General features: G+C 35.7%; 1 protein-coding gene across 6 annotated transcripts in view; it reads left to right on the forward strand.

Annotated features, from left to right (window-relative positions):
- ITPRID2 (ITPR interacting domain containing 2) overlaps positions 1-27,680 on the forward strand; it is a 103,426-nt gene that overhangs the window by 34,033 nt on the left and 41,713 nt on the right. For 3 of the 6 annotated variants that reach the window (XM_072612559.1, XM_072612560.1, XM_072612558.1), the window contains exons 1-2: positions 23,526-23,927; positions 24,405-24,450. In XM_072612559.1, coding sequence (XP_072468660.1) covers positions 23,714-23,927; positions 24,405-24,450 — 260 coding nt within the window. In that variant the 5' untranslated portion in view covers positions 23,526-23,713. Of the gene's footprint in view, positions 1-23,525; positions 23,928-24,404; positions 24,451-27,680 lie in introns of those variants that run through there. The other 3 variants (XM_072612555.1, XM_072612557.1, XM_072612556.1) reach the window with 2 other exon arrangements.

Here is a 27,680-nt window from a genome sequence, read left to right on the forward strand (position 1 = left end):
TATATAATTTGGAATAATTATTTTTTAGTAAAGCTCCATAGCTTTTAATATTATTGTATTCTCAAAAACCTTCCTTTCTCTCTTGAGATCCAGGCCTGTTTCACCAAGTGAATAATGGACATCTTTACTGAATGTGCCAAAGACATTTCATGGTCAATATGTCTAAAACAGAGCTTGTTCTGTTTCCTGACAAACCCACACTTCTTTCTAACTTCCTTATTTCTGTTGAGGACAATACTGTCCTTTAATCTATCAAGATTTCCAATCATGGAGCCATCTTTGCCTCTTCTCCCTCATCCCACAGATCCAATCAATTGATGTCTCATGTATTCTATTTCCAAAATCTCTCACACCCCTCCTTTCTTCTCCACTAATACGGCCACCACCCTAGTTATTGCAATAGCTTCCAACTGGTCTCCATGTTTCCAGTCTATCACCTCTTTAATCCATTCTCCACTTGGCAGTTATGGTTCCCTATACCTACCTTTAGGATCAAATATAAAGTCTGCTATCTTATAAAACCCTTCACTCTCTGGCTTCACAAGCATTCCATCTGAATTTCATGTTATTGCCTTTCATCCATTCTACATTCCTGTCAGACTGCCCTGCTTGTTCCCACTACATGATCGTCTAGCTTGTCCCTTTGCACATACTATGTCTCCCATTGGGAATGCCTAGCTTCTCTGAAGACTCAGATAGGGAATCATCTCTTACTCAAGGTCTTACCTCTCTCATGCTCCCTTTAGTGTTCTTCCTCTTTTTCCTCCTTCCCAAATTACTTTGATTTGTATTGTATTTACTTATCTGTATCCATATTGTCTCCCTCCCTATCCCCTCCCCAGTAAAATGTAAACTTTGAAATATTTTGTTTGACTTTGTAATCCTAGCACCCAGCACAGTGCCTGGCACATAGTAGGCACTTAATGCCTACTCTGTGCATTCACATTGTTGAATTTAGGATGGAGAGGAAGAATGTCACCTCTCTCAATAATTTCAGGAATTTTTTTTTTCTGGTCTGGACCTGTATTTGTGTCAGTATACTTAACTCCCAGTGAAGAAGTGCATGGTAGATCCTGAAACTTCATAGTCGTAGAGAATTACCTGGGAGTACTTAGAGGTGAAATGACTCACCCGGGGTCATCACGCAGCCAGGATGTGTCAGAGGTGAGACTCAAACTTAGGTCTTTTTGACTTGAACAGTCCTCTGTTGACTCACTTCCTCTTTATTATTATTGTTTCTGTTGTTAATATTACTCATAATTTTTGGCCTAAAATTCCAATTGTTTTAAAAATATCTAAATATTTTTTATATTTAAAATTGATCTAGCAACTGTTTAAATTATAAACTATTTCAAAGTTGTTTCACCAAAGGTAAAGTGGCTTTTAAATTACCACAATAGGAAACTATGGTATCTATTAGATAAAATCCAGAAAATTGTTTCCTTAAATTTTCTAACAAATATTTGATTTATAAAAAAAAGATGTCACTTAAAAATTGAAGCAAGTTATCCAAGTCTCCTTAATAATGAAGGATATTAGTTATGATAGATCCTAGACAGCAAAAAAACATTTAGACTAGTAAATCTGAAGCTAGAGAAAAGTACTTTTTTAAAAAGTCTAAACCTTTAAGCATAATTTTAAATGCTTATAAATGGGCTAACCCTAATGGTACTCCAGTTCCTTTGTTATTGTACTCAGTGTAGGCTGAAAAGTACTGGCCTGAAAATTAGGAGAGATGGATTCTAGCCCAGAATCTTCCACTAGCTACCTATGTGACCTTAGGCAAATCACTTAACCTCTTTGGTCCTCAGTTCACTCATCTGTAAAATGACAGTGTTGACTAAAATAATCTCTCAGGTTCCTTTCAGCTCTAACATTTTATGATGCTATGAGAATGCCTTTGAAAGGTGTACATGTTTTTAAAATTTATATCAGTGCCTATGGAGGGGGTATTACTGGATCATGTCCAGCCATAGCTAAAGCAAACAATACAGCAACTGAAAAGGTTCTTGCGTCACTTGATTTTATTTTTTTTATACTACAAACAATACCTGGCAAGTAAAGAAAGACTTCTGAGTTGTGGTTGGCACAGTGATGCCTGGTCAATTGCACCATGTATTTAAACAAAGTAGGCACATTTTCAGAGTGCAGAAGCCGATCTAGTTGCTTATCTGCAGTTACTCATATTCATAAGTGCAAATTGAGGTGCTAGAACCTGACTGTGAGCTGAATATACAAGTTCAAATTGTGTACACCACAAGTTCCTTATATATTTGTCTACTTTTTCTTGTTTTAGCATAGATTCTGTCAACTAAGACTCACTGATTCTTCTACTGCCATGCCTTTGAGTCCCATGGCCTTTTTCCAGTTTTCATTTTTATTGACCCATTTGCTGTATCAGACACTTTGGTCCATTGTTTCCTCCCTTTGCTTCCATGACACACTACTCATCTTCTTCTCCCTGTCTCTCTAGTTATAGCTTTCTATCTCTTTCACTAGTTCTACCTCTTAATTTTCTTAAATGTGGGCTTACTCTTATAGCTTCTTGTTCCTAGTTAGTCAGCTTGATATGACAGGGGCTCTGGACTAAGAGGCAGGAAGCTTGAGTTTTGATTTCATTCTTCTACTTACCTGTGCGATCTTAAGCCTTTCCCCTCACTGAGCATTAATTTTTCCATGTGCAAAATGAAACAGTTTGAACTAGATGGTCTCTAAATTTCCTTTCAGCTATGACTTTACAATTTATGGTAATAATTCAGGGGCAAGAAAGAATGATTCTAAGTATCTGTCTCTATGGAACCATTCTTGTACTAGTGTGTCTCTATGCTTTTTACTTTTGGGGTCTTATCCATCTTGCTTGAATGTCTCTCCCATCAACATCTCTGATTACCTGTTGGACATTATTACTCAATTGTTCTGTTATTAAAAAATAAAAATAAAATACCAAATGCTTCACTTCCCCCAAAACCACTTTCCCTTTTAGACTTCCCCAGCTCTATCAGCAGCATTCATACTTCTCCCAATCTTGTTCCAAATCAATGAGTCATGTTTAACCCCTTACTCTTCTTTGCCCCTCACATCTAGTCACCAAATCCTGTTGATTCTTCGTTGGTAATGTCTCTAGCCATTACTCCTGCCAACACCCTTGTCCAGGCTCTTATCATCTCAGATCTGGTTATAGCAACAGTATCCTAATTTCTCTTACTTCATACATGAGAAACTAGGACTTAGTTCTAGATTAATTAGGATGTCTAAAGAAAGTTTAATAAAGTCAAGTAAGTAGTTCCTGACTGCCTTATTTCAGATTCAGAAGAGTAAGGAAGTATCCCCAAAATGTGTGAATGTATGCACATGTGAGTATATACACATATGCACACAGATACACACACACATATATATGTATATATATATATTAAGGTTGATTTATCTTTAGGGAGGCAAGTAGGGATAATTCTGGATACTTTGCACTATAGTTTGAACAAAAACAAAATAGCCTTGTAAAATATATTTAGAAGAGATTGTCCTAATACAAAAAGCAAAATGGTTATAACATGCTACTGTAAAATTTAGGTCAAGCTCTTTCTTGAAATGAAGGGGGATATGTAATTTTTATATTTCTATTTGGAACCTCACACTGTTCTTGTTTATTCCTCCCCTCAGACTGAACCTAGGAACTTTATAAAGTTCAACAACAAGGTCAACATTAGCATGCCTAATAAGGATTTAGACTCAGAGAGTTTCAAAAGCTTGAGCAGTTATTTTTATATAGTAAGGGACACAGAACTCAAATCTGAGCCCATAGCAAGTTAAGAGAACACTTTTCTTTTAGTACCCATTTTTAGGGGAGCATGTAAAGTTTCCATGATTTGCAACATTATCCTGAGCAGCACATAGGCAATAGGAGAAGACTTGGGGTTCAGTCTTTTACATTGATGCTGCCATCACACTCACCATATTGCCTTCTCTCTCTCCTTTCTTCAGGTTGGCCACTTCCTTTCTTCCATTCTTGCTTTTCTTGGTGTTAGTTAGTTCTGTTTTAGGTTGCAGCTCTTTCCCTATTGTCTTCAGTGTTCTGCTTCCTATCTTTTTTTCCAGACCACTGAGCTTTGGTCTTCCTTTATCCTAAGTCTCTTCTCAGAAAATCATCCCAACCACACAAAAGGAAGGAGTAGGCTCAGTGTCTTCCTGAGCCAGGGTATTCTCCCAGGGAAAAAAACCCATCTCTATCTAGAGAAATAGAGCAATCTCCACTACAGTACTGAATCTTACTAAAGCCAGGAGCCCTGTAAGTTAAAGGAATATGAAACAAAAACAATATGGTAAATGAAAGGGCCTTGGTTTAAGAATTAGGAGACTAGGTTCTAGACTCCATTTGGCTAAATAGCCATGTAACCTGGGGCAAGTCAACACTTCTCTGAGGTTCATTTCCCTCAAAGTTGTCTTACCCAAATCGTGCCCTTTTCAACTACAACATTCCACGATGATTAGAATTACAATAATAACTAAAGGTTAGGATGAGAATATCTGAAATAAAGTATATACTTCTTAATGACTCTGACGTGGAAGTTATCAGATGTATGAATTATATTATAATAACAGCTGACATTTCTATATTACTTTAAGGTTTGCAAAACACTTTACAAACATTATCTCCTTTGATCATCACAGACTGTTGTAAGGTAGGTACTACAGGCATTATTATACTCTAGGAAAATGAAGCCCAGAGAGGTTTAACTGATTTGCTTACGGTCATACAAGTGCTGGGGACAGGTCCTAAACCTATTTCTCTTACTGCTTACCAGTTAAGCTCTCCTTCTACTATATCAAAATGCCTCCTGGAGAAGTAAAGGAAAGCAATATACAGTAAGGAGAAACAGGGTAGTTTATACTTCAACATCCCAAATCCTAGGAGCAACCACAAAAGGTAGAGAATTAAGAAACACATGATACACTCTTTTGCTCAAAAAAGGCCAATGCTCTCAATATGTAGGCTAAAATATATTTGCATACATATGCATTTTTTGAAATACATACTTAAGTATAAGTAGCACTCTGAACTTATAGAAATCAGGCACTGTATTCTTTTGGAGGAAGAATAATCTGAATGTACAATTGAGAGAAACATTCCTTATTTTCCTCTTCCAGGTATTCTTTCCTAAGGGAACTTTGTTAGCACAATTCTAGAGTTGATAAGTTTCTTTGTTTCTGATATTTTGCATTCTCCTCACTTTCATAGGTACAAGCTTTAACTTTTCTAGTGTTTTTAAACCTGAATATTCTCATATATGTCAATTTCCATCTATGCAAGTTACTTAGCTCATTGCACTAAAATATTACAAGTGTCTATTTAAAGCAGAAATTCATAATCTTGCTTATGTCTTGGATTCCCAGTGTAATATAGGGTGAAGTTTAAATGACATCTTCTCAGAATATTGTTTTTTAAATATATAGGATTACAAAAGTACAAATTATATTGAAATACAGTTAACAAAATATTTTAAAGAGTAAGTTTATGAATCACAGGCTAGGAATACCTGATGAAAAGGATTCTTTAAGGAATGTGAGAAGTCTGGTGATAAATGCCTGTCAGTTGTTTTTAAAAAATAAGTGAGAGTATATTGTTTTATTTAAAATTTTTAAATAATCAACATGAAACATCATACAGGTGCTAAATAAAACAATTACAGTATAGATTTTCTTTTCTTGCTGCTTACCCACCAGGACATTTTTTGTACATTTAAAAAACTCTTCCTAATGGACACAAATTCATTTTGTGGAAAACATTTTAAGAGGTTAGAGAATTTTTAAAAATGCATTTATTCTGATTAAATCAATCCCACATGCTTTATTAAGCACTGTCTGTGTTCAAAGAACTGAGCGAGGGATTGGAGATTCAAAGACAAACTCTTACAGTCTTCATCCTCCAGTAGTTAACATTGTAATATAACCAACAATAGTGATATCCTGAGTATAGTGACTGTGGAAGTCAGTATATGATAAAACCCTAAACTGAGACTTATATACTAGGAAGCAAGAAAAGAATCTTAAAATTGTGTTTGAGAACAATGATTAGAATCCATCACCTTGCTGGAAATGTTAAGAAAAACAACAGTTAAATGATCAGGTGTGATTTTTGCAAATAACTATACTGGAGTGAATTCAATACTATTTAGGTCATGAAATCATTTGATCAGGACTAACTTGTTTAACGTTTGATCATAATTCAGTTTAGTGATAACTGTTACTGGAATAGGAGGCTCCCCTTTCTTTTGAATCATACATTTATAAATGGTTTTAAATGCAAATTATATAATATGCATGATGTCTAGCCAGATATGTTTATTTGGAGCATACATTCTAACTCATAAAGACATTTGTAAGGATTTTAAAAGTCAAATGGGGTAAAAGTCTCAGTAGTAGGAGAGCACAATAAAAAGGGGTAATAATTTTCAAATAAAAGAATTCCTTTGAGGCTCTGGACAATATGAAATAAGTCCATAAAACTGTCAGAATTTTGCTGCAGCTCTTTAAAACAGTCACCAGTTGATCACTGAACCATTTTTTAAATATGTGTTTATAAGCTTCTAAAGTGAAAATGCAGTATGAACTCTCTAACCAACACTTCCCCATTTCTCAACATGTGGTCTTTAATCTTAAATTTGATATGCTTGAAATAACTGAAAATATAAGTCTTTCAGCTAGCCTTGCTTCTGCTGGATTTGTACTTTCAGCAACTGATTTCTAGTCCCCAAATATTTCTGTTTTGGTTTTTTAAAATTTTTTTTCTAAAAAATGTAGCAAACATTTTCAGAAATAACAATCTTGCTTATTCTTGCATATTTCAAAGCGCAGAGCACTTTTTTCTAGTTTTTTGTTTCCTTCTGGCTGCTTGCAACATCTCACTCTTTCATGCCTTCATTTTCCTACTCAGTGAACCTAGTTTTTGAAGGGCAATGATTTGAATTAGCTGCTCATTTTCTACAATTTTGAGTCAATTGGACTGTTTGTTCTGGGAATTTCATGGGTGTTTTGTTTTGTTTTTTCCAGTTTGGGAACCAAATCAGGTGGATTGAAAAAAGTAGAGAAAGCAAATAGTACTGGCTCCACCTTTTTACAGCTACAATGAAAAAAGTAAAAAGCTAAAGCCAAATCAAGACTATTATTTTGAAAACCTGTGGCACATAGTTAATAGAAATTTTTAGTCTTTATATATTGTATAAATACATGTCAAATAATTTGAGTTTCTCATATTTTCAGTGAAAATTATTTGAAAGAAACTCATGTTCCATTTGGAACAAGCTTATAGGTAAATTCTATTTTGTCATTTATTTTATATTTTAAATAATTTTGTGTTTTGTGAAAAAACTATATAATATGATTAAGAATCGTGTTTTTCCTCAAAAGGAAAATTTTAAATTCTTTTACATTTCACTTTAGGCTGTGTGCAAAACATTTGATTTTTGTCTAAGAAAATTCATACTCTGTAAGGTAAAAGAGAATGTATATTGAAAACAGTAATATTTTGGTAAATATCATGTAAGGTTATACAATTAACTTGTATCGATGTTGAAAAGGAACAAAGAATCAGTCAGTGGTGATTTTAAAGAAGATAATAAAATGGTAATTGGGATCAGGAAAACATACAAACATAGAATTTACTCTTAAAAGTGAAACTAATATAATTAGATTTTGTTTTGTCTGCTATTTAGTCCTCACTCAGAATTCCAACTTAGCCTGGACCAAATCTGAATTCACATCTGTTACTAGAATATTCTTGCAGATAAGGATATTTACATGAATAACGCCTAACTTCACTTTTAGCTCTCTCTATTCTTTTTTGGGATTTTCTCTATTAAATTTTCAGTGTTGGTTTTAACTTTATATTTGACCTGGTAGTGTAACCCACTTGAACCAGATATTTGTCTTTTCCTTTAGAAACATGAAATAACTGAGGTAAAAAGCTCTAAAAAATGTCCTGATGGAAGATTGTCTTTGTTTTTTTCTCTAATACCTTCTGGCAATATAAACCAATTTCTTCAAAGAAGAATGCATAATTAGGAAATTATACTCAAGGATTATCCAAATGATAAAAACAATTCATCTTTTTAGCAAGTAGAACATATGCTATAAATTAGCAGTGCTGTGTCACTGCTTAACTGTAAATGTTCCAGAAACCACTAAATTGCAAACTATTGCAAGTTTATTTCCAGTTCTTTGCCTTTATACTTCTGAAATAGGAAGAAAATAAAACAAACCAAATTCTCCTTATTCTATTATTATCACAGACTTTGAGGAAATAGTATTGGCTCCACTTGTTTGAAGCTACAACTCAACAAGTAACAAGAGAAACAGCACGCTCCACTGAATAGTGAGGTTAGTCTTTGCGTCAGAGAGCCTGGCACTCAAAGCCCATCTGATGCACTAGCTGTATGACTTTGGCTAAGTCAAAATACCTCTATTTCTCAGTTCTTTGTCTCTTAAACAAAGGGAGTGTATTCAAGGCCTTTGAGGTCCTTCCTGGTTCTAAATCTATGATCCTTTGAAAAATGTTCTTTGGAATGAGAAGTTTAGAAAAAGAAGCATTTGTATCATGAAAACTGCAAAGCAAGTCCTTGATTTTTTAAAAAATGTACAAAGAGTTTATTATGAAACTGGAACATTTTTAGCTGTCACAAAGCTTTGCTTCTGAACCTCAAGATACAACTCGTCCAAATAAGATAATGACATTCTTCTGTCCTAAAAATCCACAATAATTTTTACAAGCACATATTATTTGTTATCCACAAGTAGACTTTTCCACAAGTTCCAATTAATGGTTATCACCTCCCTTTGCTTAATACTGAATTTTTCCTGTGGGCATTATCTCTATTTAGTCCTCTTTCCACAAGATCTATAGTCTATGGTCCAATCAAATTATGTATATTTATCACATGCCAACTTAATACTTGCTAGGTTGTATGAGGAACACAAAAGAAGTATAAGACATGGATCCTTCCACCCAGAAATATATAATGTGATATCATTTGAAGCTCAGAGACAGAGCTTTTATTAAGTACTTGGCTATGTGCGAGGCACCATATTAAGTGCTTGAAATACAAATGAAAAATATAGTTGCTTATATATGAATGTGAGGGTTTTCAATGGAATTTAATTTTAGCAACCTGCAGAGTCAAGCTAAAAGTTCTAGAAGAAAAGAGTTCATCAAATTTTCCAATGATAAATTATGGCTTTTTTGATCAGTTCAAAATGAGAGTTAAAAATATTTTTATAGTAAAAGTGAGTTAAAACTTTCTGATGGGGAAGATAGTGATTCTAAATTTCTTCGAAAATAGATCTTGGCTGTTAAATTTAAGTACTATGCAGTTTATAGTATCAGCTATCTGTTTTACTTGTTTCTTTGAATTGAGTGAAACTTACCGTTTTGGTCCTTTGCCTAATCAGTCAATTTTCATTTACAAATGAATCAGAATCCAAATGAGCCAGACAGAAACATCTCAACTAAGTATATTTTAATCACATGCAATTTTATTTATAAAGATGTTTGTCAGATATGATGTCTGTCCACTGTCCTGAACATTCCATTAAAAATCTGCCAAAGCAAATATCTAAACAATATTATCCCAGAATTATTACTACAAAGGAACATCATGTTATACTGCTATATTACCTGAGGTAATACATAAATCTGGAAAGAGTTTGTACTGATTTAAGTTTATAAGAATATAAAATATTATTTATTTTCCTTGGAATGTTATTTGAAAGTTGAATCTTCAAAATGGACATTTTCTAATAATATAAGGACAAATAAAAGGAATTATATAGTATTTGAACTAGATAAGTCAAAAAGTATCATACATTAATTTTCTGATTTTTTTAACTGTACCAAAATAAATTTTTTTTTAAAGAATTAATCAATGAGGCAAAATGTCATCCACATCCAGAGAAAGAACTATGAAATCAGAAAGCAGACTTCTTTTGTATTAAGTTTTGTTTTGGTTTTTCTCATGGTTTCTCCCATTTGTTTTAATTCTTCTATGCAACATGACTAATGTGAAAATGTGTTTAATAAGGATGTATGTGTAGAACCCATATAAGATTGCATGCCATCTCAGGGAAGGGGAGAAAATTTAAGACTTATAGAAGCAATTGTTGAAAACTGAAAACAAATAAATTCATTAAATTTTTTAAAAGTTGTAAAAAAAAAAAAGAGAGAGAGAGAGAGAAAACCTAGGAATTATCAGACTGCCTGAAAACTATCATCACAAAAAAAAGATTGTTGCTACAGTAATATAAGAAATAATTAAAGAAAATTGTTCTGAATCATTAGAACAAAGTGAAGGGAAGGGAGGAGCAGAAATAGAAAAAATCAGTTGAACACCACTTGAAAGAGATCCTATGAGGAAAACTCATAAGAACATTATAGTCAAATTTCAAAATCCCCAGCTCAAGGATAAAATATTAAAAGCATCAAGAATAAAACAATTTAAATATGATGGTGCCACAATTAGAATCACACAAGACCTAGCAGTGGAGACAATAAAAGACTGCAAGTCTTGAAACACTATATATTGAAGAACAAAAGAACTGGGGCTGTGGCGGAACATGTCATACCCAGAAGAGTTAAGCATAATCCTGAATGAAGAAAGGACATTTCATCAACTGTCAGACTTTTAGGACTGTTAAAAAAAACAACACACTTGAATTATAGAAGACTTGACATACAAGAGAAACAAAAGAAACATAAAATACATACTATAGACTAATTACAAGGGATTCAAAAAGGACAGACCATTTACTTTTTATAAATGTAAAATGTATATATGCCTAAGATTGTCATTAGCAATTGGGTAATTCATAAGAAAGATTGGGGTAGACCTGAGTATGATATGAGTTTAAAAAAGTAAAATCATTTAGGAACAACAACAAAAAAGAATTAACCAAAATGCTTTACATACACATACACAGCACTTGTATATGTGTGTATATGTGTAAGTGTACACACATGCATCTCTAGGTAGACATACTGATCTATTTTCTAGCCCTCACTAAAGATATCTTATCTCACATCTCCATGTCTTTGTACAGGTTGTCCCCATGCCTGATGTGCTTTCTCTTCTTACTTCCAACTCCTGGAGTCCATGGTTTCCTTCAAGACCCAGCTTAAGAGTCTCAAGACTTTTACTGAGGGAGACCTTTCTTGGTCACTTTCCCCTACTCTTTCCCCCTAGTGATTAGTGTTTTCTACTCAGAAGTTACCTTATTTTTATATTCAATTTATATATCTCATATAACCTATATATGGGTAAGGGATTAGTGGTGTGGGGGTCCTGTTGTTTTATGTGTTATATATGGTTACATATGTCCACATGACTCTATATAAATGTGTCTCCCAAGAAAGCAAAAACAGTTATCAGTAACATCTCTTTCCCTAACCCTTTTCCAAGGGAGATCTTGATTCCTGCCAGGAGGGGAAGCTGGAGGTTGGATCCAGAGACTGATCACTCTGTTCTTCTCAGAGGGAAGAGATACCACGCTAAAATTATAGCTACCTGCTTCCTTAATTATTACTAGTCTAGGAAGTGTAATTTTTAGGTTCAAGTCACAGCTTCTGACTGTTATTTCGTAATAGGAAAAGAGGGTACCCAAGCTTTATTTCCAAGGCTTGTTGTCTTCCCCTAGATGCCAGTCACATAGTGAACAAATACATATAGCAAATAGCCAAAGAAACCATTTATCTAAGTTGATAGTAAAACAGAAATCAGAGAAAGTATGTATATATATATATATATATATATATATATATATATATATATATATATATACACATATATATGTGTGTGTATGTGTATATATATATGTGTATGTGTGTATGTGTATATATATACACATATGTATGTATACATACATATATATGCATAAATATATATATATGAATATATCCTAGATAATAACAGATTAAATGAGATCTTTATTTGGGGGTAAAATAACTCAGCTCAACTAAAACAGAGAAAGTCCCAAATTTCACTCAGGAGGAAATTCCCTGAAGTCTCTGGTAAGTTGGAATAGGGACACAATCAAAGTTCTAGATGTTGGCTTCTTTCCAGAGTCTCTCTCTCTCTCTCTTTAGCACCTTGTAGAGAGGTTGGACTGGCACATCTTCTCTCTCAAAACTGAAAGCTAGAAGAGTGCAGGATCTCTCCTCTCCTATTCCCACCAATGCTACTCCTTCCTCCCCACAACAGGCATGGGGGATGTACTAATCAGTTCCCCCAATGGGGCACATCATTTCACTCACCTCTTTAATTCTGTTTCTTCATCTGTAAAATGGAGATTACCTTTTCCTCACAGGGTTGTTGTGAGGATAAAATGTGATAATATTATACATAAAGCATTTTGCAAACCTTAAAACCTTACACAGATATGTTATTTGCCATTGAATACCTAAACTATACAAGAGCCTGCATTTATATTTTAACACACACCTCCACTTCTTGTATATGGTAGGGTTATTCATCCTTAAATTAAATATAATTATAATAAGCCTTAAAGAGAACGATTATTAAATAATATTACTAAATAGACATCAACTTTGATAATCATATGTGATAGTATTAGTAATATTACTATTATTATTATGAAGTAGGACTTCTCTGCAACACTGCCCATTGATAGAAGCATTAATTAAATAAATTAATCTAGAGACACACTCTCTACCCATTCTTCCAGACTTGGGATGGGATGGGAGTTCGGGGTGATAGGAGGAGGACTCATTTGAAGTGGTATTAACTTCTTGTTTTAATCTTGGCAAATTATCCTACATTTTGAATTACCAACAAATTTGTTCATTGCTATTCTTATTCCTGTACATTTGTTCATTTAGCTAACTCATAAGTGAAAACAATTCTGTTCTTACTTTTTTTCTGAGTTTTGGGTATCAACTTGGTCCGAGAAGAATGACCATATTTCAGGCAAGGTCTCCTGTAATAAATTAATAAACTAAACCAGTCAAGCCTACTCTTTCTTATGAACTCCCTGTAAAGTTTCTTCAAAGGAAATTCTAATTGATAAAAATGAATCCTGCCAAGGCAGAATCAGATGACTATTAGTATTTGTTATACCTACAGTAGTATTACTTATAATTATATTAGAGTAAATTGCTGTCAGCCAGTTCATTCATAAGCCAATAAACAAAGAAGTCAATACATTTTCAGAGCCACTGCCTAATCTGATGCTTCAACACATTAAGGAACCATGTTCAATCCATTAATAAGTATTTATTAAGTGCCTACTATGTGTAAAGTACAGTGCTAATGCTGAGAATACAAAGACAAAAATAAAACAGTATCAGACATTAAGAAGCTCACATTAGTAAGGGGGTAATAATGATAATAATACTAGCTAACCTTTTTAATAGCACTTATTTTATGTGCTTGGCATTGTGCTGAGCACAAATGATCTCATTTGCAATTGCCAACCACCCTGGGACATGTGTTACTATTACCCCCATTTTACCAATGAGGAAAGTGAGGCAAACAAGGTTTAAATGACTTGCCTAGGGTCACATAGCTAGTAATTGTCTGAGGCTGGATTTGAATTAATTTGTATTTCTCGTATTGCTTGTGATTTGTAACATTTTTATATGGTTGGATTTTTGGTTTTATTTTATTTCCATATTAAGTATGTTTATTAATGAAAGTTGAAAAAGAAATTAACCAAAAAAAGTATGTTTCAATGTGTACTCAGAGTTCATCAGTTCTCTCTTTAGAGATAGATAGCATTTTTCATCTTGAGTCCTTTGTTGCTTCCAACTCTGTCACACTTCTCAGATCTGTCCCCCCTCTCTATTCCTACAGGTTCCGTTTTGTGCCAGTTTGGTTTAGGGGTGACCAAGGGCAGCCATAGTACAGAGAATGTGCTACTTTCACCAAAAATTTGACAACAAACACACACAAACACACACACATCTTCAGAGATCTGTAATTTCACTGGTGTAGGTACTCCCTCCACTGACAGATCACAACTTACTTGGGAGATGGCCTTTAAGATTTGTTTTGGCTAAAAAATCCACTCCCCTATAGCCAGCTGGGTGATGCTGGTCCGCAGATGCCAGGGACATAACCCATCATTGGTCCCATATTCAAAGTCTTTCATTGCTCTTTTGGCTCAAAAGTCCAGGGTCCACTTTATTGAAAAAGTCATTTGCAGTCTTTTCTCCCTCTGCAAAATATTTGTGTTGCTTTAGCTCTTCTCAATGCCTGGGAGTGGTAGTCAGCTAAGTACTTGGAAAATGGAAAATTTATACTTTATATCTATTTTAGATGATTACTAGGAAAGGGGCTAACAAAATGGGTTTCAGCTGAACTGTGTTATTTTGTTCTAGTTATTCTCAAGTATCTAGTTGGAGACTCTGTAAGACAGTCTTCTACAGATGTCGCATTTTAGCTTGGATGTAACTGGATGTCTCATTGTTTCAGCCAGTCTCTGAGCGAGAACAATTTTCTCTTTTTTGCAAGATATACAATGAAAAAAAAAGTAACAGCTACCCAGCTATTAGCACATTAATGTCCTAATTAGCCCATGTTCAAAGCCCACTGATGTCTCCATCCTCTCCATATCTAAATTCCCCAAGTCTATCAATCACATTGATGGGCCTCTGGCCAGAAGCATCCTGACAATGTTGCCCTCTTGTATAAAAAAAACTCCAGCATTAAAAAAAAAAGAAAGTACATAGCTTAAGTGTAACTTGTTGCCCACTGCTACCTTAAGGGGCTAGGTGAAGGGCACACCCCAAAGATACTGTGCTGGAGGGACTTTTTGTATTTTTGTACTTCTGTGATCTCCATTTTCCCACTACTCTGTGAGTATACCAACATTAATCAAAACACAGATAAATGCTAAATATATATTCTGTAATTGTTTCAGAATGCATGTGTGTGAATTGTCATAGGAATCTAAGGAAATAATTATTCTGCCCCATGTGAACAGTCATATCATTGGATTCTTGAAGGCAAGGACCTCACTTTTACATTTGTCTCTCTACTGCCCAACACAATACATTTTCTTCTTTCCTTCCTTCCTTCCTTCCTTTTTTCCTTCCTTTCCACCTGATAATAATAATAATCAATAATAATTAACAACAATAATAACTCAAACTAGTGCCTTACAAATATCTCATTTGATATAACAACACTGGAAGTTTAGCACTATTATTATATCCATTTTATAAATAAGGAAACTGAGGCAAATGGAGGTTATGTAACTTGCCTAAAATCACACTGCTTATGTGTCTGAGGCAGAATTTGAACTCAAGACCTCCTGACTCCACCTCCAGCACTCTATCCACTTCATCAACTAGCTGCCTCTATGAAATTTCTGTATCCTCACATAGTTCAACATACTTTAAGCTCAGAGGTCATTTTAGAACAAACATTGAAGAACCTTTGATTTGCTGAAAAATAGAACCAACCCCAGCAGTGGTCTATGGGCAAATCAGACAGGAGGGAGAGGAATGAATCAGAGGTGATAAGTAGGGCTTTCTGCACTGAGCAGGACCCATAGTAGGTAAGGAAAACTGGACAGGAAGAATGTTTGCAGCAAAGAAAGGCTGTAGCAAAATTGACTTAAGAGACAAGATCAGGAAACTGGTTCTGTCAAGGATTAAGGCTCCCATCGGACCTGGAAATAGTGCCAACACAAGGGTATTCCCATTGTAGGATATCAGAATCTGTAAACTATATGAAATAAGTTGCATTTGGTGGAGGTAAAATATAGGATAAAAAGAGAAGAAATGCAGGAAGTAGAAAGGATAGCAAAATATATAAAATGAAGAGGCTGAGAATCCAGAAAGTGCATAAACATATGGAAGATCGAAGAGTCAGGTTAACAGTTAACTCAGTGAACCAAAAACTAGTGAACTGCATAAAACCTGATAGGAGCCAATTTTCTGTCTATTAAGAAGTGAAACAAATTTCCTCATCAGAATTAAGGGTATTAGTTTTCCACAGCCTTCTGTAAATTTGTCCTGTAGTTAAGAGCAGAGAAGAATTCTATGAAGTTTGGTGTTTATTTAAAGATTCACAGACTTCTTCCTGTTTCTTCTAAGAATAAAAAAAAAGTATTTTACAGTTTTTTATTGCCAGCATTATAATGGGTATGTAATGGCTTCTTGTCAAAAAGAAAATAGTGTATAAATTTGCCTTTTGTGGTGTTCATTGACCAAATGCCATTGGAATATGTGTTTCCATCATTATAATAGTTTTTCTTCTACTATGTTCTATAGTTAGTGAATTAAAGACCTCCTTAAATATGTATTAATGCAGCAGCAGAATAAAAATATTTTCCATGACAATCAATTTTATGACCTCTTTGGCCTATTCCAATAACTCTTATTCTGATAGTATTTCTTTAAACTTAATTTTAAAATTATGCAAAGTGTCAGCTTTAATTTAAAAAATGTATTTGGAGAGACTTTAGCTCAAGAACTATTAAAAAAATAAGTAAAACAAAACAACCTGTGAACTGACCTTTAACCTATTGTTCTTTTCATTTAAGATTACTCTATTAATGTATTTGACTGTAGGTTGTTTGATTAGCATGCATGTTTCATACCTTAACATCTGGGCCAAATGATTCCCATCAGCTGGAATGCACTTGCTTTTTGTCTCTTAATAGTTTGCAATTAGGTTTACATTAATTTTCTGTTTTGTTTTGAAACTCAGTTTCAAAAAACACCACCTTCAGGCTATGAAAATAATTTTTGATTGTGATTAAATACTAAATCCTATTAAATTGCATTACATTGTGTTTGTACTTTAAAGTCAGCATTAAAATAGTTAGGGATTAGTATCATGCTTTGGTGAAAAAAGGCATGCAAGCAGTATGGATACTACTTTAATCATTTAAAAATAACAGCTCTAAGAAAAAACTCTAAGGCTCTGTACATGGGAAAAAAAGACTTTACTTTGCTCTTAACTACAGCAGGAAATATCTGTTTGTTTCTTATGACCCTAGTCCTTCCATACCCAGATTAGCTTTCAAACAAAGACATTTAAATTCCCTTCACCTCCAATCATTGTTACCAAGGCTAGTGTAAAGGGATAGTTTGCAGGGTGACCAGGGAGAGTATTTGCATACCTACTATTTGATGTTATCGTTCAGCGTTTCAGTCCTGCCTGACTCTTTGTGACCCTGTTTGGGGTTTCCTTGGCAAAGATACTAGAATGGTTTTCCATTTCTTTCTCCAGCTCATTTTGCAGATGAGGAAACTGAGGTGAACTAGGTAAAGAGATTTGCCCAGGGTCACACAGCTAGTGAGTGTCTGAGGCTGGTATGGAATTCAGCTCTTTCTGATTACAGGCCCAGAGCTTTATCCTCTTTGCCACCAAATTGCCCCTAGTATTTGATGAAGGGGCTGATATTCTATTATTTTCTGTCCTGAAAAGGGAAATCTTGGACCCTTGCTTAGCTATTATGTAGACTATCACCATTATATAAGATCCTTCTTCAAAGTGTAGCAATCATCAAATGTTCTGATGGAACTTGTGGTAAGAGTAGCCTTAAGGATGTCTGAGGTCCTGTATTGAGAACTGCAGGCTTACCTATTTAGATGCCAAAAAGTCAGAGAAAATGTCCACATGGTCTGTGCTTTCTTTCCTGTTCTTTGTTCTCAGGTCCTCCTGAAAGTATAAATAAGATATTTGGTTGGTTTATAAGAAATGTTATATATGTAGCCACAGTTACCTTTATACTGGGGAATTCTTTTGAATACAGGAAGAGTAACACTTGTTCTAGAGAGGAATGAATAGAAAAACAAAGCAAAAAAATCACTTTTATATACACATCTACAGACCTCTTCTTCAAGTTATTGCGTAGAATCATTGCTTATTCATTATAAGAAACTATTTTTTAAAATTCCCTGTCTTTGTTCTTTCCTTCCCATTTGGGTTTCTGTTGTATGAGGTGTTTTGTTGGGATGCTGCTTACTTTAATCATCCTAGAAAGAGACTTAAAGGATTATATGGTGAATTTAAGTAAGACAAAAAAAAGTTTGCTTGTGATTGTCATTATATCTTTATATGAGTATTCAGTCTGTCAAAAGGAGTGGATTTTTAGATTTATACCTTTAAGAAATTATAAGTTTGGGTTTAAAAAATAATAGGCCATATTTCTTACTATAAATACAAATGTTATTTGGTTAGAATTATTAAATCATTCATGCCATTTATTTCTACTCTAATATTAAGTGGAAACCTCTCATTTTGAGCTTTAACCTTCTTGGTGCTTACCTGTATGAAAGAAGTGTACTTTCCAGTTAGATGTTAATAAAGGAAAGGATTGTAGTTCAGAGAAGGCAACAGTAAGAAATTGTTTACCAGGACCAAATCCAAAGTCTAGCAGTTATAATGATCTCTCCCCTTTTTGTCTACCTTTGGATTTGCCAAGTCTTATTCACTTTGGCTTTATTTTAAAATGCATTACTGGTGAGTGAGGAAAGGTTTGTTCTTTATTTCAATGACTCACTCAAAAATTTCTTCATTTAAATGATAAATTTCCCTATTCAGAATAGAGATACTTTTGTTTTAAGGTGAGGATGAAGGGACAGAGGGAAGAATATGAAGGAGAGAGCAAGAGAAATGTATCAGAAGAAATGAGTTTTATTTAATCAGACTTGGGGATATACAATAAGTATTATTAGATTGTGAACCCCTTGAGGAGTTCTCCTTTTACCTCTATTTATAACCCTAGTTCCAATGTCTGGCACATAGTAGGTGCTTGATGTTTATTGATTAATTCATTAAATGAAACTTCATTTTCATAAAATTTTACTGATTTTTATTTTTTATTTTTTGCTGATGCTTCTAAAGGCTAGAGATGACCCTTGGTTCCTTTTTTTTTTTTTTTTTTTTTTGGAAATTGAAAAAAGTATGCCTTAATCTGTATTCAGACACTAAGAATTCTTAATATGGTGATGGATAGCATTTTTCACCACAAGTCCTTCAGAGTTGTCTTGGATCATTGTATTGCTGAGAATAACTAATCCATTCACAGCTGATCATTTTACAATATTGCTGATACTTTGTACACAGTACATTTCATTTTATATCAACTCATACAAGTCTTTCAAAGTTTTTCTGAGAGCATCCTGCTCATTATGTCTTATAGTACAATAGTATTCCATCATAATCACATACCACACTTTGTTCAGCCATTCCTCAGTTGATGGGTATCCCCTCAATTTCTACTTCTTTGCCCGCAGAAAAGAATTGCTATAAATATTTTTGTACATATAGGTCTTTTTCCTTTTTGTTTTTTATCTTTCTGGGCATACACACCTAGTAGTAGTATTGCTAGGTAAAAAGGTATGCCTGGTTTTATAGCCCTTTGGATGACCCTTGGTTCTTGAAGGCTATTATAGCTAAGCACTGGAAGGATCTACCAAAAAAGAGTGCTTTACAGTATAGATCTCAAGATTTACCACACCTCTCATCTAATAGTATGCCAGGCCACCAAAGCATGGCTAACATGTATTTCTTTTATTTTAATCAGAACAACTCTTAAAACTATCAATTAAAGAAATAGAGGAGCTATTATTATTCTCATTTTACAGATGAGGAAACTGAGTGTAAAGGGACTTGCCCAGGGTCATACAGCTAGTAAATGTCTGAGGCAAGATTTGAACTTGGTTTTTCTGACTCTAGGCCCAGTGCTCTGTCTACTGGACCATTTGGCTGCCTCTAATTTTCATAATAATAGTAATAATAATAATTTGTATATGTATGAGGCAGCATAGTACAATGCAAAGAACACTGTAATCAGAGGACCTGAATTTGAATTCCTTTTCTGTCAGTTTGAACAAGTCACTTGACTTCTGCAGCCTTCAATTTAATTCCTTTATCTGTTCTATTAGGGAGTTGGATTAAATGCCCTTCAAGGCTCTTTTAATCTCTAACTCTATGGTGATATGATTTCTTGAATAATCCAAGATATGTATCCTGCTTTTATGGAAGTTTACAAAGCTACCAATGAGAACCCAGCACAGTACCTCATTATCTATTCATTTAAATATGCTTAACTTTATGAATATGTTTAAATATATTTTCTAATATGCTTTAATTGTCTTAACTTTCTATTTAAGAGAATACCATTTGTTATTTTTATAATGACTGCAAAACCAAAACCATTCCTATTACATAATCTTGCTTTACTTCTTTGTGGATGAGGTATATTCTTAACCTGTTGCTCAGAAACACCACAGTATTCAGCCAAATTGAAAAAGAAGTGTACTCTCACTAAGGTTTCAATAGCACTGTGGGGAATTTAGTATCAGGAAGAAAACAGGAAAATGGTATTATGTTAATTGCTGAAATGACAGCTCAAGTCATTTAAAAGCTTAAAATCAAAATGCACTAGAGCTTAAGACTAACTTATCCAGAGTCATTCAAGAGACTGGTATATTGGGGATTGGATACACACACACACACACACACACACACACACACATATGGGATTAATATGTCAGGAAATAGCATGAACAAAGCCACTAGATGTTGAAAGGTTAGGGTTTGTCTGTAGTGGTCAAGGAGGAATCAAATTCTGAAGGAGTGGGAAATATTGTTGGCTAGGTCAAGCAGATAAAATTTGGAAGTGTGTCTTTAGTATCCTATCTTACTTTCCAGTGTCTCTCACCATCTTCTTTTCCAGAAAAAAAGTACGTGTGTGTGTGTGTGTGTGTGTGTGTGTGTGTGTGTATTCATCTCTCCATCTTGGTGTCTAAATGATTGTAGAGTAATTCAATAATTTGATTCAACAAACATTTATCAACTTCCTACTGCTTGTAAGCCATTGTGCTAGGTGCTGAGATTACAAAATCAAACTGAAAAATACTAACAGAATATAATACTTAAACATATAAGTAAATCTTAAAAGATAATAATTTGAGGAGAGAAAACACTCATAACTAGGCACATCAGGAAAGGCTTCCTGTAGGACTCAGAACCTGGAATATGCCTATATTGTTGTTGTTACAGTCATGTCCAACTTTGTGACCCCATTTGGGGTTTTCTTGGCAAGAATACTATGGTTATTTGCCATTTTCTTCTCCAGCTCATTTTACACATGGGAAACTGGCAAACAGGGTTAAGTGACTTGCTCAGAGTCACACAGCTAGTAAGTGTCGGAGGCCAAATTTTAACTCAGGTCCTCCTGACCTCAGGCCAGGGGAACTCTACTCACTGAGCCACCTAGCTGCCTTGAGCTAAACTAAAGAGTCTAAGAGGTGGCAGTGATGCAGTGCATTCTAGGCACACAGGACAGCTTGTACAAAGATATAAAGAGATGGAATAAGGAGTCCTGGGAATAGCAAGTAGGTCAACTGGCTAAAACACATAATGTATAACAGGGAGTAATGTGAAATCATTTTCTACAGGAGGTTAGAGCTAGATATCAAAGGACTTTAAATGACAAGGTAAGTTTGTTTTGTCTGAGATGCAACAGAGAATCAATGAAAGTTCTTGGAAAGGAAAGTGACAAAGGTACATCTACGTACTAGAAAGATGCTTTTGGAACCTCTGTGAAGGATGGTTGAGAGACTAAAAATAGTAGTACAGGTGAGAAGTAATGAGAGTACAAACTAACATGGTGGCCATGTGAGTAGAGATGGGGATGATTGGGAGTGATATTTTAGAGGCAAAATCCAAAAGACTTAGCAGTAAATTAGATATGGTCTGGTGAGGCAGACTGCAGAACCAAGAATGCCAACAAGATTTCAAACTAAAGTGGTCATTTAGATGGTAGTTCCCTCAGTTTGGAAGAGAAGTGTAGGGAAGAAGGTAAGTTCTGTTTGGGACATGTTGACTTTGTGTATGGCACATCTCTACGTGCAAATATCTAGCAGGCAGTTGATGGCATGGAACTGGAATTAAGGAGAGAAATTAGGTCCGGGTATCTCATATATGGTCTATACAGAAAGCTGGTCAAAACCAACAAAGTTGGCCAATAGAAAATGCTCATATTGACCAAATCAAAGGTTTTTGAAGCTAGGTTTTGTCTAGGATTACTATGAGGTGGGAGAAATTGCAATTTGGAAAACTAAGTTAGAAGTTATTTAAATAATTCACAGATAAGGTTTTAAGAGCTTATTATATTCTTATTATATTCTATATTATATTCATATTATATTCTACATCTATATTCTACAGTCATGTTCTTATAAATTCTCTTATTTTCCTTTTACTTTCAATGGAACTAAATTTGACTGATTTGTAATTAAATATTCAGAGTTGGAAACTTAACATGTTGCCAATGGTATTATCACGAAAATTTTTTAAAAATTTTCTTGAGTATATTTATGGAATATGTTAATTTTAATTAAAAATGATAACAAATGTTACATCTTGTTCTTTGAAAGTTACTCATTGGAGGAGTAGAAAAGTTTGAAAATAGTTATCAGGTTAGTTGTAATGTTTAGGCGCATAGAGTTGCTTAATACTAACATGGTATCAGCTTCTAGATCAGCAGCTGACGATACTTTTGTAATTTGTTTTGCTTATTCCAGCAAAAAAGATAGGCTTAAGAATCTTCACCGTACAGCTCCAAAACTCAAGGAATTTTTTCAGCATCCTCCTTGCTCCCCTCACCAACCCCATCTTCTTCTTTTCTCGTTCAATGGATGCACCCGACTGTAACACAGAAAGTAGCCAAGATAGTCGAGGGACAACCAACCTAATCTCCACCAAGCATGGAATTAGCACCAGTGAAGGGACTCCAGGCTTAGACTCTCTGACCATGGACAGAAATATCACCTGTGTGTGCCACTCCCCCTCTCAATCTTCGTCATGTTAAAAGCGGCTAGCAAAATAGTGTTAGGACTCTCAAGATGAGAATAAAGTCAGGCATTTTCAGAACCCTCAGTTGGGGGGAGCGCTTCCTCTTCCGTGCAAAATGGCTTGTGATCTTGTTAGAGGGGAAGGCCAGGGTAGACGACAGCTGGTTTCCCCACCCCGCCCCTCACCCCAGTGGGGATGAATCTCCAGCGCGGTAAGGGGCAAAGGTTTGGAGCTGAAAGCTTTGGCTCGATCGTTTTCAAGTTCACTAAAAATCCCCGGGCCTCAGTTTGCTCTTCTGTGAAAATAAAGAAGGGCGCACCGGAGGGGCTCCACGTGCAGGGTAGCCTCCGGGTCCCCCGGAGCCCCAGGACAACGTCGGGGGCCCGGGGACTGACGGCGTCTGCCTGTCTTCCCGCTCAGCACCACCCCTCAGCGCACGCGCGCGCGCCTTTATATGGGGCCGGAAAGGGGCATGGAGACGACGGGGAGGGCCGCGCTGACGCCAGGGCCGCGCGGCCGCAGCAGCAACAGGCGCAGCCCCCGGGGCCGCGGGAGTGCGGGGGGTGGGCTGGGGAGGGGGGCCGAGGGGACTGGGGCGGCGCAGCTGTGTGGAAGTGGAACTCCGGGCTCGGGCCGCCGCGGCCTCCGCCGGCTTCATGTGAAACTTCTCCTGCCCGCCCCCTCCCTCCCCCCGCCCGTCCCAGTCCCCTCCTCCTCCTCCTCCCTCTCCCTTCTCCTCCGCCTCCCCGTCCTTCTCCTCCCCCTCCCGGCCCCGCGCTGACAGCAGGGCCGGGGGCTCCCCCGCCGGGCTGTCTTTGCCAGGTTGACGGCGGAGGGGCGGGGGCCGCTCAGCCCGAGCCCCGGAGCCCCCGGCGTGCCCCGGGGCCGGGATGGAGAAGCCTTCGGCTGTGGCGGCGTCGGGGTCGGAGGAGGAGGTGCTGGAATGGCAAGTGGCGAGCCGAAAGAGGAAGGCCTGGGCCAAGTGCCGGGACTCCTGGCAGGCGTCGGAGACGGAGGAGCTCTCCACCGAAGCCACGCAGGAGGATGACGAGGAGGACGACCCGGACCTAGCCGCGGAGAAGCTGCCCCCGGCTGCAGAAAGAGGTCAGGCCCGTCCGGACGGCCGCCAGCCCGTCTGTCTGTGTGTCTGTGTGTCCGTCCGTCCGTCTGTGTGTCCCTCGGTCTCCAGGCAGGGACTTTCATTTCTGCTGGGGTGGGGGAGCTGCCCGGGAGTTACGATCCAACTCTTTGAATTCAGCCCCCCTCCCCGCCACGGTGAGGCAATCCTTGATGAATTAGGTCCGTACAAAGAAAGGTGGGGGGTAGGAGGGGGGGGCTTAAGAAAAAACTCTTTGGTAACTTCCCTTGCTTTGGTTGCCCTCTGTTGACCAAGGAGTATTCAAAGTAAACAAAAGTCAAGTTCAGCCTTCTAGCCTCGGAGATGGAGAGCTGTTGTTGTTTTTAATGCTTCATTTTGGTGCGCAGCTAATCGTGTCTAAGGGAGACCAGTTTGGGAGTTCCTCCTGGGATGGAAAGTATCGTAGTACTAACGATCTGCCTCCCCGACTCTTTGTTTCGTAGGAAGCGTTCCCAATGAGAAGATCGCTATATGGCTCAAAGACTGTCGGTAAGTCACTTGGAATACGAAAGGGACCGTATACTTACTTGTCCATTTTCTCTTGATTCCCAGCTTTAAGTCAAAACAGCCATGACTGATTTTTATAAGTTGTGTTACTTTTCCTTGGAACCTTAGTGCATCCCTTGGGTTGATTTTTTTTTAAAGGAACTATCACTTTATTTGAAGGAAGCTTTACAAGTTAGATGTTTTCCCCAAGATCAGTGATGCAAACTTGTGTATGCTTCCTTGAATATATACTGTAGCAGACTATTGTTACATTTCTCTGGCTCCACTATGTTTTGGAATCTCATTAGAACAAGTTTCTTCTTGTAAGTTTTATATTTGGAGCATGGATTTATCCGTGTCACTGGCATGAAAACAAAGTAGCACCTTGAAGGCATTTGATGCTCTGCAATAATTTAATTATGTACCCTTCTGCAGTAGTGAAAACGGTTTTGATAAGATACATAAGGTGAAGCTCATTTGTTTGTAAGTTTGACTCCTGTAAAGTTTGCTTTTTTTATATTTTAATTATTTTGCAGGTTACTTGCTTAAGGTTTAGTGAACCTTTTAGCTTCAGAGCACTGATTAGGCCTTGTGTGTCAATGATCATTTTAGTATTTCCAGCTCAGGGAGCTGATGACATGTTTTCTTAAAGGAGATCTTCCTGTGAGAATGTCCTCTTCAGTTTATTTTTTTTCCTTAAATGTAGATGAAATCCTGACATTTTTGATGCCATTTTTGATACGTACCTTAGAATTTTCAGTCACTTAGGAGTTTAATTCAAAAAAGCTACATTTTGTGATTCAATCATAAAAACCTACAGTTAGGCACTTTAAAGATCATTTAATTCAATCTCTGTCAGTAGGGAAATTGTGCCTGGTTATAAAATGATTTCATTTGTCTTCCACCTGTTTAACTTAATAGTGAAGCTCTAATTTGTTAATGGTGTTTTCATGCTTTGTTGATGTTTTACATGTTTGAATGGAAAATTTGTGTAAGTATATTTAATGATTATTGAGAAAAGGCCATGAAATTCAGTGAATTTACTTTTATTCATTTCTTATTATGACTGTAATTGTTTTGGATAATGATATTTCCTTACTTGCTTAGGTTTTTCAAAATTCAGTCTTCTGTTTTAATTACAGGATTGTTATTTCTTGTATTTTTTTTTGAGAACCTCAAAGATATTTTAGTTTTTAAAAGAATATTGTTAAATTTTATTGCTTGAACACAAGTATGCGTATAGAAAATGTATTTCTTTGGTAAGAGGCAGAAAAGGAATTGTACCTTGTTAACTGTGATTTGCAGAGTTCAAGCATTTGTAGGTAGGATATGATTACATAGGAAGTAAGAGTCAATATTTTTGGTTTTTAAATTGCAGCTTTTAAAATAGATGCATCCGAAAAGTGTTTCTAGTCATAAGTATTTACCTTCCATGAAAATTCTTGGACTAGTTAGTATGTTAATGTTAGTATGCCATTTATTCTAGACTGATTTTTAGTTTTTTTTCCCTCAGATCTCTTTTTTCTTTCTTTCAATCATACCTGTTGAGTACAAATGTGGCATTTTTTTACCTGTGAGAGCTATACAAGACAAGAAGTTTCTCCAATGTTGGCCATACTGCCACAAATTTAGTTGCCTAGGAAGAGGTCTTAAAGTAGGATCTCTTTGGAGAGAACAGATTTTGAGGTAGCCTCTCAAACTGAATTTTTGGGTTTTTTTCCCTCAATAGGTGGACTATGTATATTCTACCCTTATGAAGCCAAATAACAAATATGGCATTTTTATTTTGTATGTTCTATAAAATCTTATTTCAAATTGATCTGTGTGTATTGTATTCTGCTGGAATTTTCAAAATAAACACTTTTCATACATTCTATGTTTATTTTAATTACCATTTTATTTTTCATGGAAAGGGTGATTAGACATAAATTGGCTAAATTATCATCTAATAGAGAAAGACTTTTCTCCTCCAAGGATTTATTTTGGGGGAGGGGACAGTCCTTAATCATTGCTTGCCATGGAAGCCAAAGAAGGTTTTTGGAAGATTCATTTCTGCTTTTTTTCTTTTTTTAAACTATTTACTCGTAGGTGTATGTAACAGTACTGGCATCCATAGAAATAACTGCCAATGTCTGATTGCTCTAAACTAAAAAAGTGAGCATTGGGAAATAATTATAATTGTTAAAACAAACCACACACAATTAGATATTTTAATATATAAGAAAAATCTTAGTTCCCAAAGTTTTATTGAGACCAATCCTATAAGGAATTTTATTTTTGCAAATTCTTTTGCCACATAAAGAATTGAATTTGCTTGATCTGTATTCTGATATACTTAACGTTTTAAGGTTTTATTGTTACTTTGGGTTTTTTTTGTTTTCAACTTACTGTTAGATTTGCAGCCGCTCTAATAAATTACTCCAAAAGGACAACTTTAGTTGTAAAATAAAAGTTCTGTTACAAAGCAAACCACACATCTCATGCTATGATTTACTTTTGAAATGTTCCATACTGATTTTAAGTGGAAAAATACTTTTCTTTTTCAAAAAAGAAATTTCCAGTGCATCTGTCTTTAACAAACTAATACAACACATTCTTATGAACAGAGATCATATTAGCAGTGGTTAGTTGTGTGTAGATTTTAATGGTAATATCCAAGATTTTTGAAGTATCCTTTAAAATAGGTAATGATAATAACAAGAGTCGTTCAGTTATTTGTTCCTACCTCATATTGAGGTCTGAATTTTAGAAGCTTTAACAGATTGGTGGTTTGTTTTTTTTATAGTCATTCTTCAAGTCTAACAAATATGAAAAAATGTGGGAGTTTTTTTTGGGGGGGAAGACAGGGATTCATAAAATGTTAGACCTAGAAAAACAAATGAAATTTAAGAAAATTGTGACTTTTTAGTACTGTCAGATTTTCTTGAAGTTTCTGACATAAATAATTTTGATTTACTTCAACTCTGTTTTTTTTATTTTGGGAGGGCTAGTCCAATATTTTTAAAAGGACGTCAAGCTTTGTCAGTAATACAGTTATTGCTCTTGATCAATGACAGTTGAACTTATCTTAGTGAACTGTTTTCCACAATAAATAATTTCTTAATTCTTTGAGTATTACTAGTATAAACAGTTTTCATTCCTTATGTTATGTTCTGGGAAGAGTGTGAAACTTTAGTTTTAAACTTCTTATTATATATCTAACCTGTTAAGCAAGGATGTAAAGGAACAATATT

This window comes from Notamacropus eugenii, chromosome 5 (genome assembly GCF_028372415.1).
Source record: "Notamacropus eugenii isolate mMacEug1 chromosome 5, mMacEug1.pri_v2, whole genome shotgun sequence".
NCBI lineage: Eukaryota > Metazoa > Chordata > Mammalia > Diprotodontia > Macropodidae > Notamacropus > Notamacropus eugenii.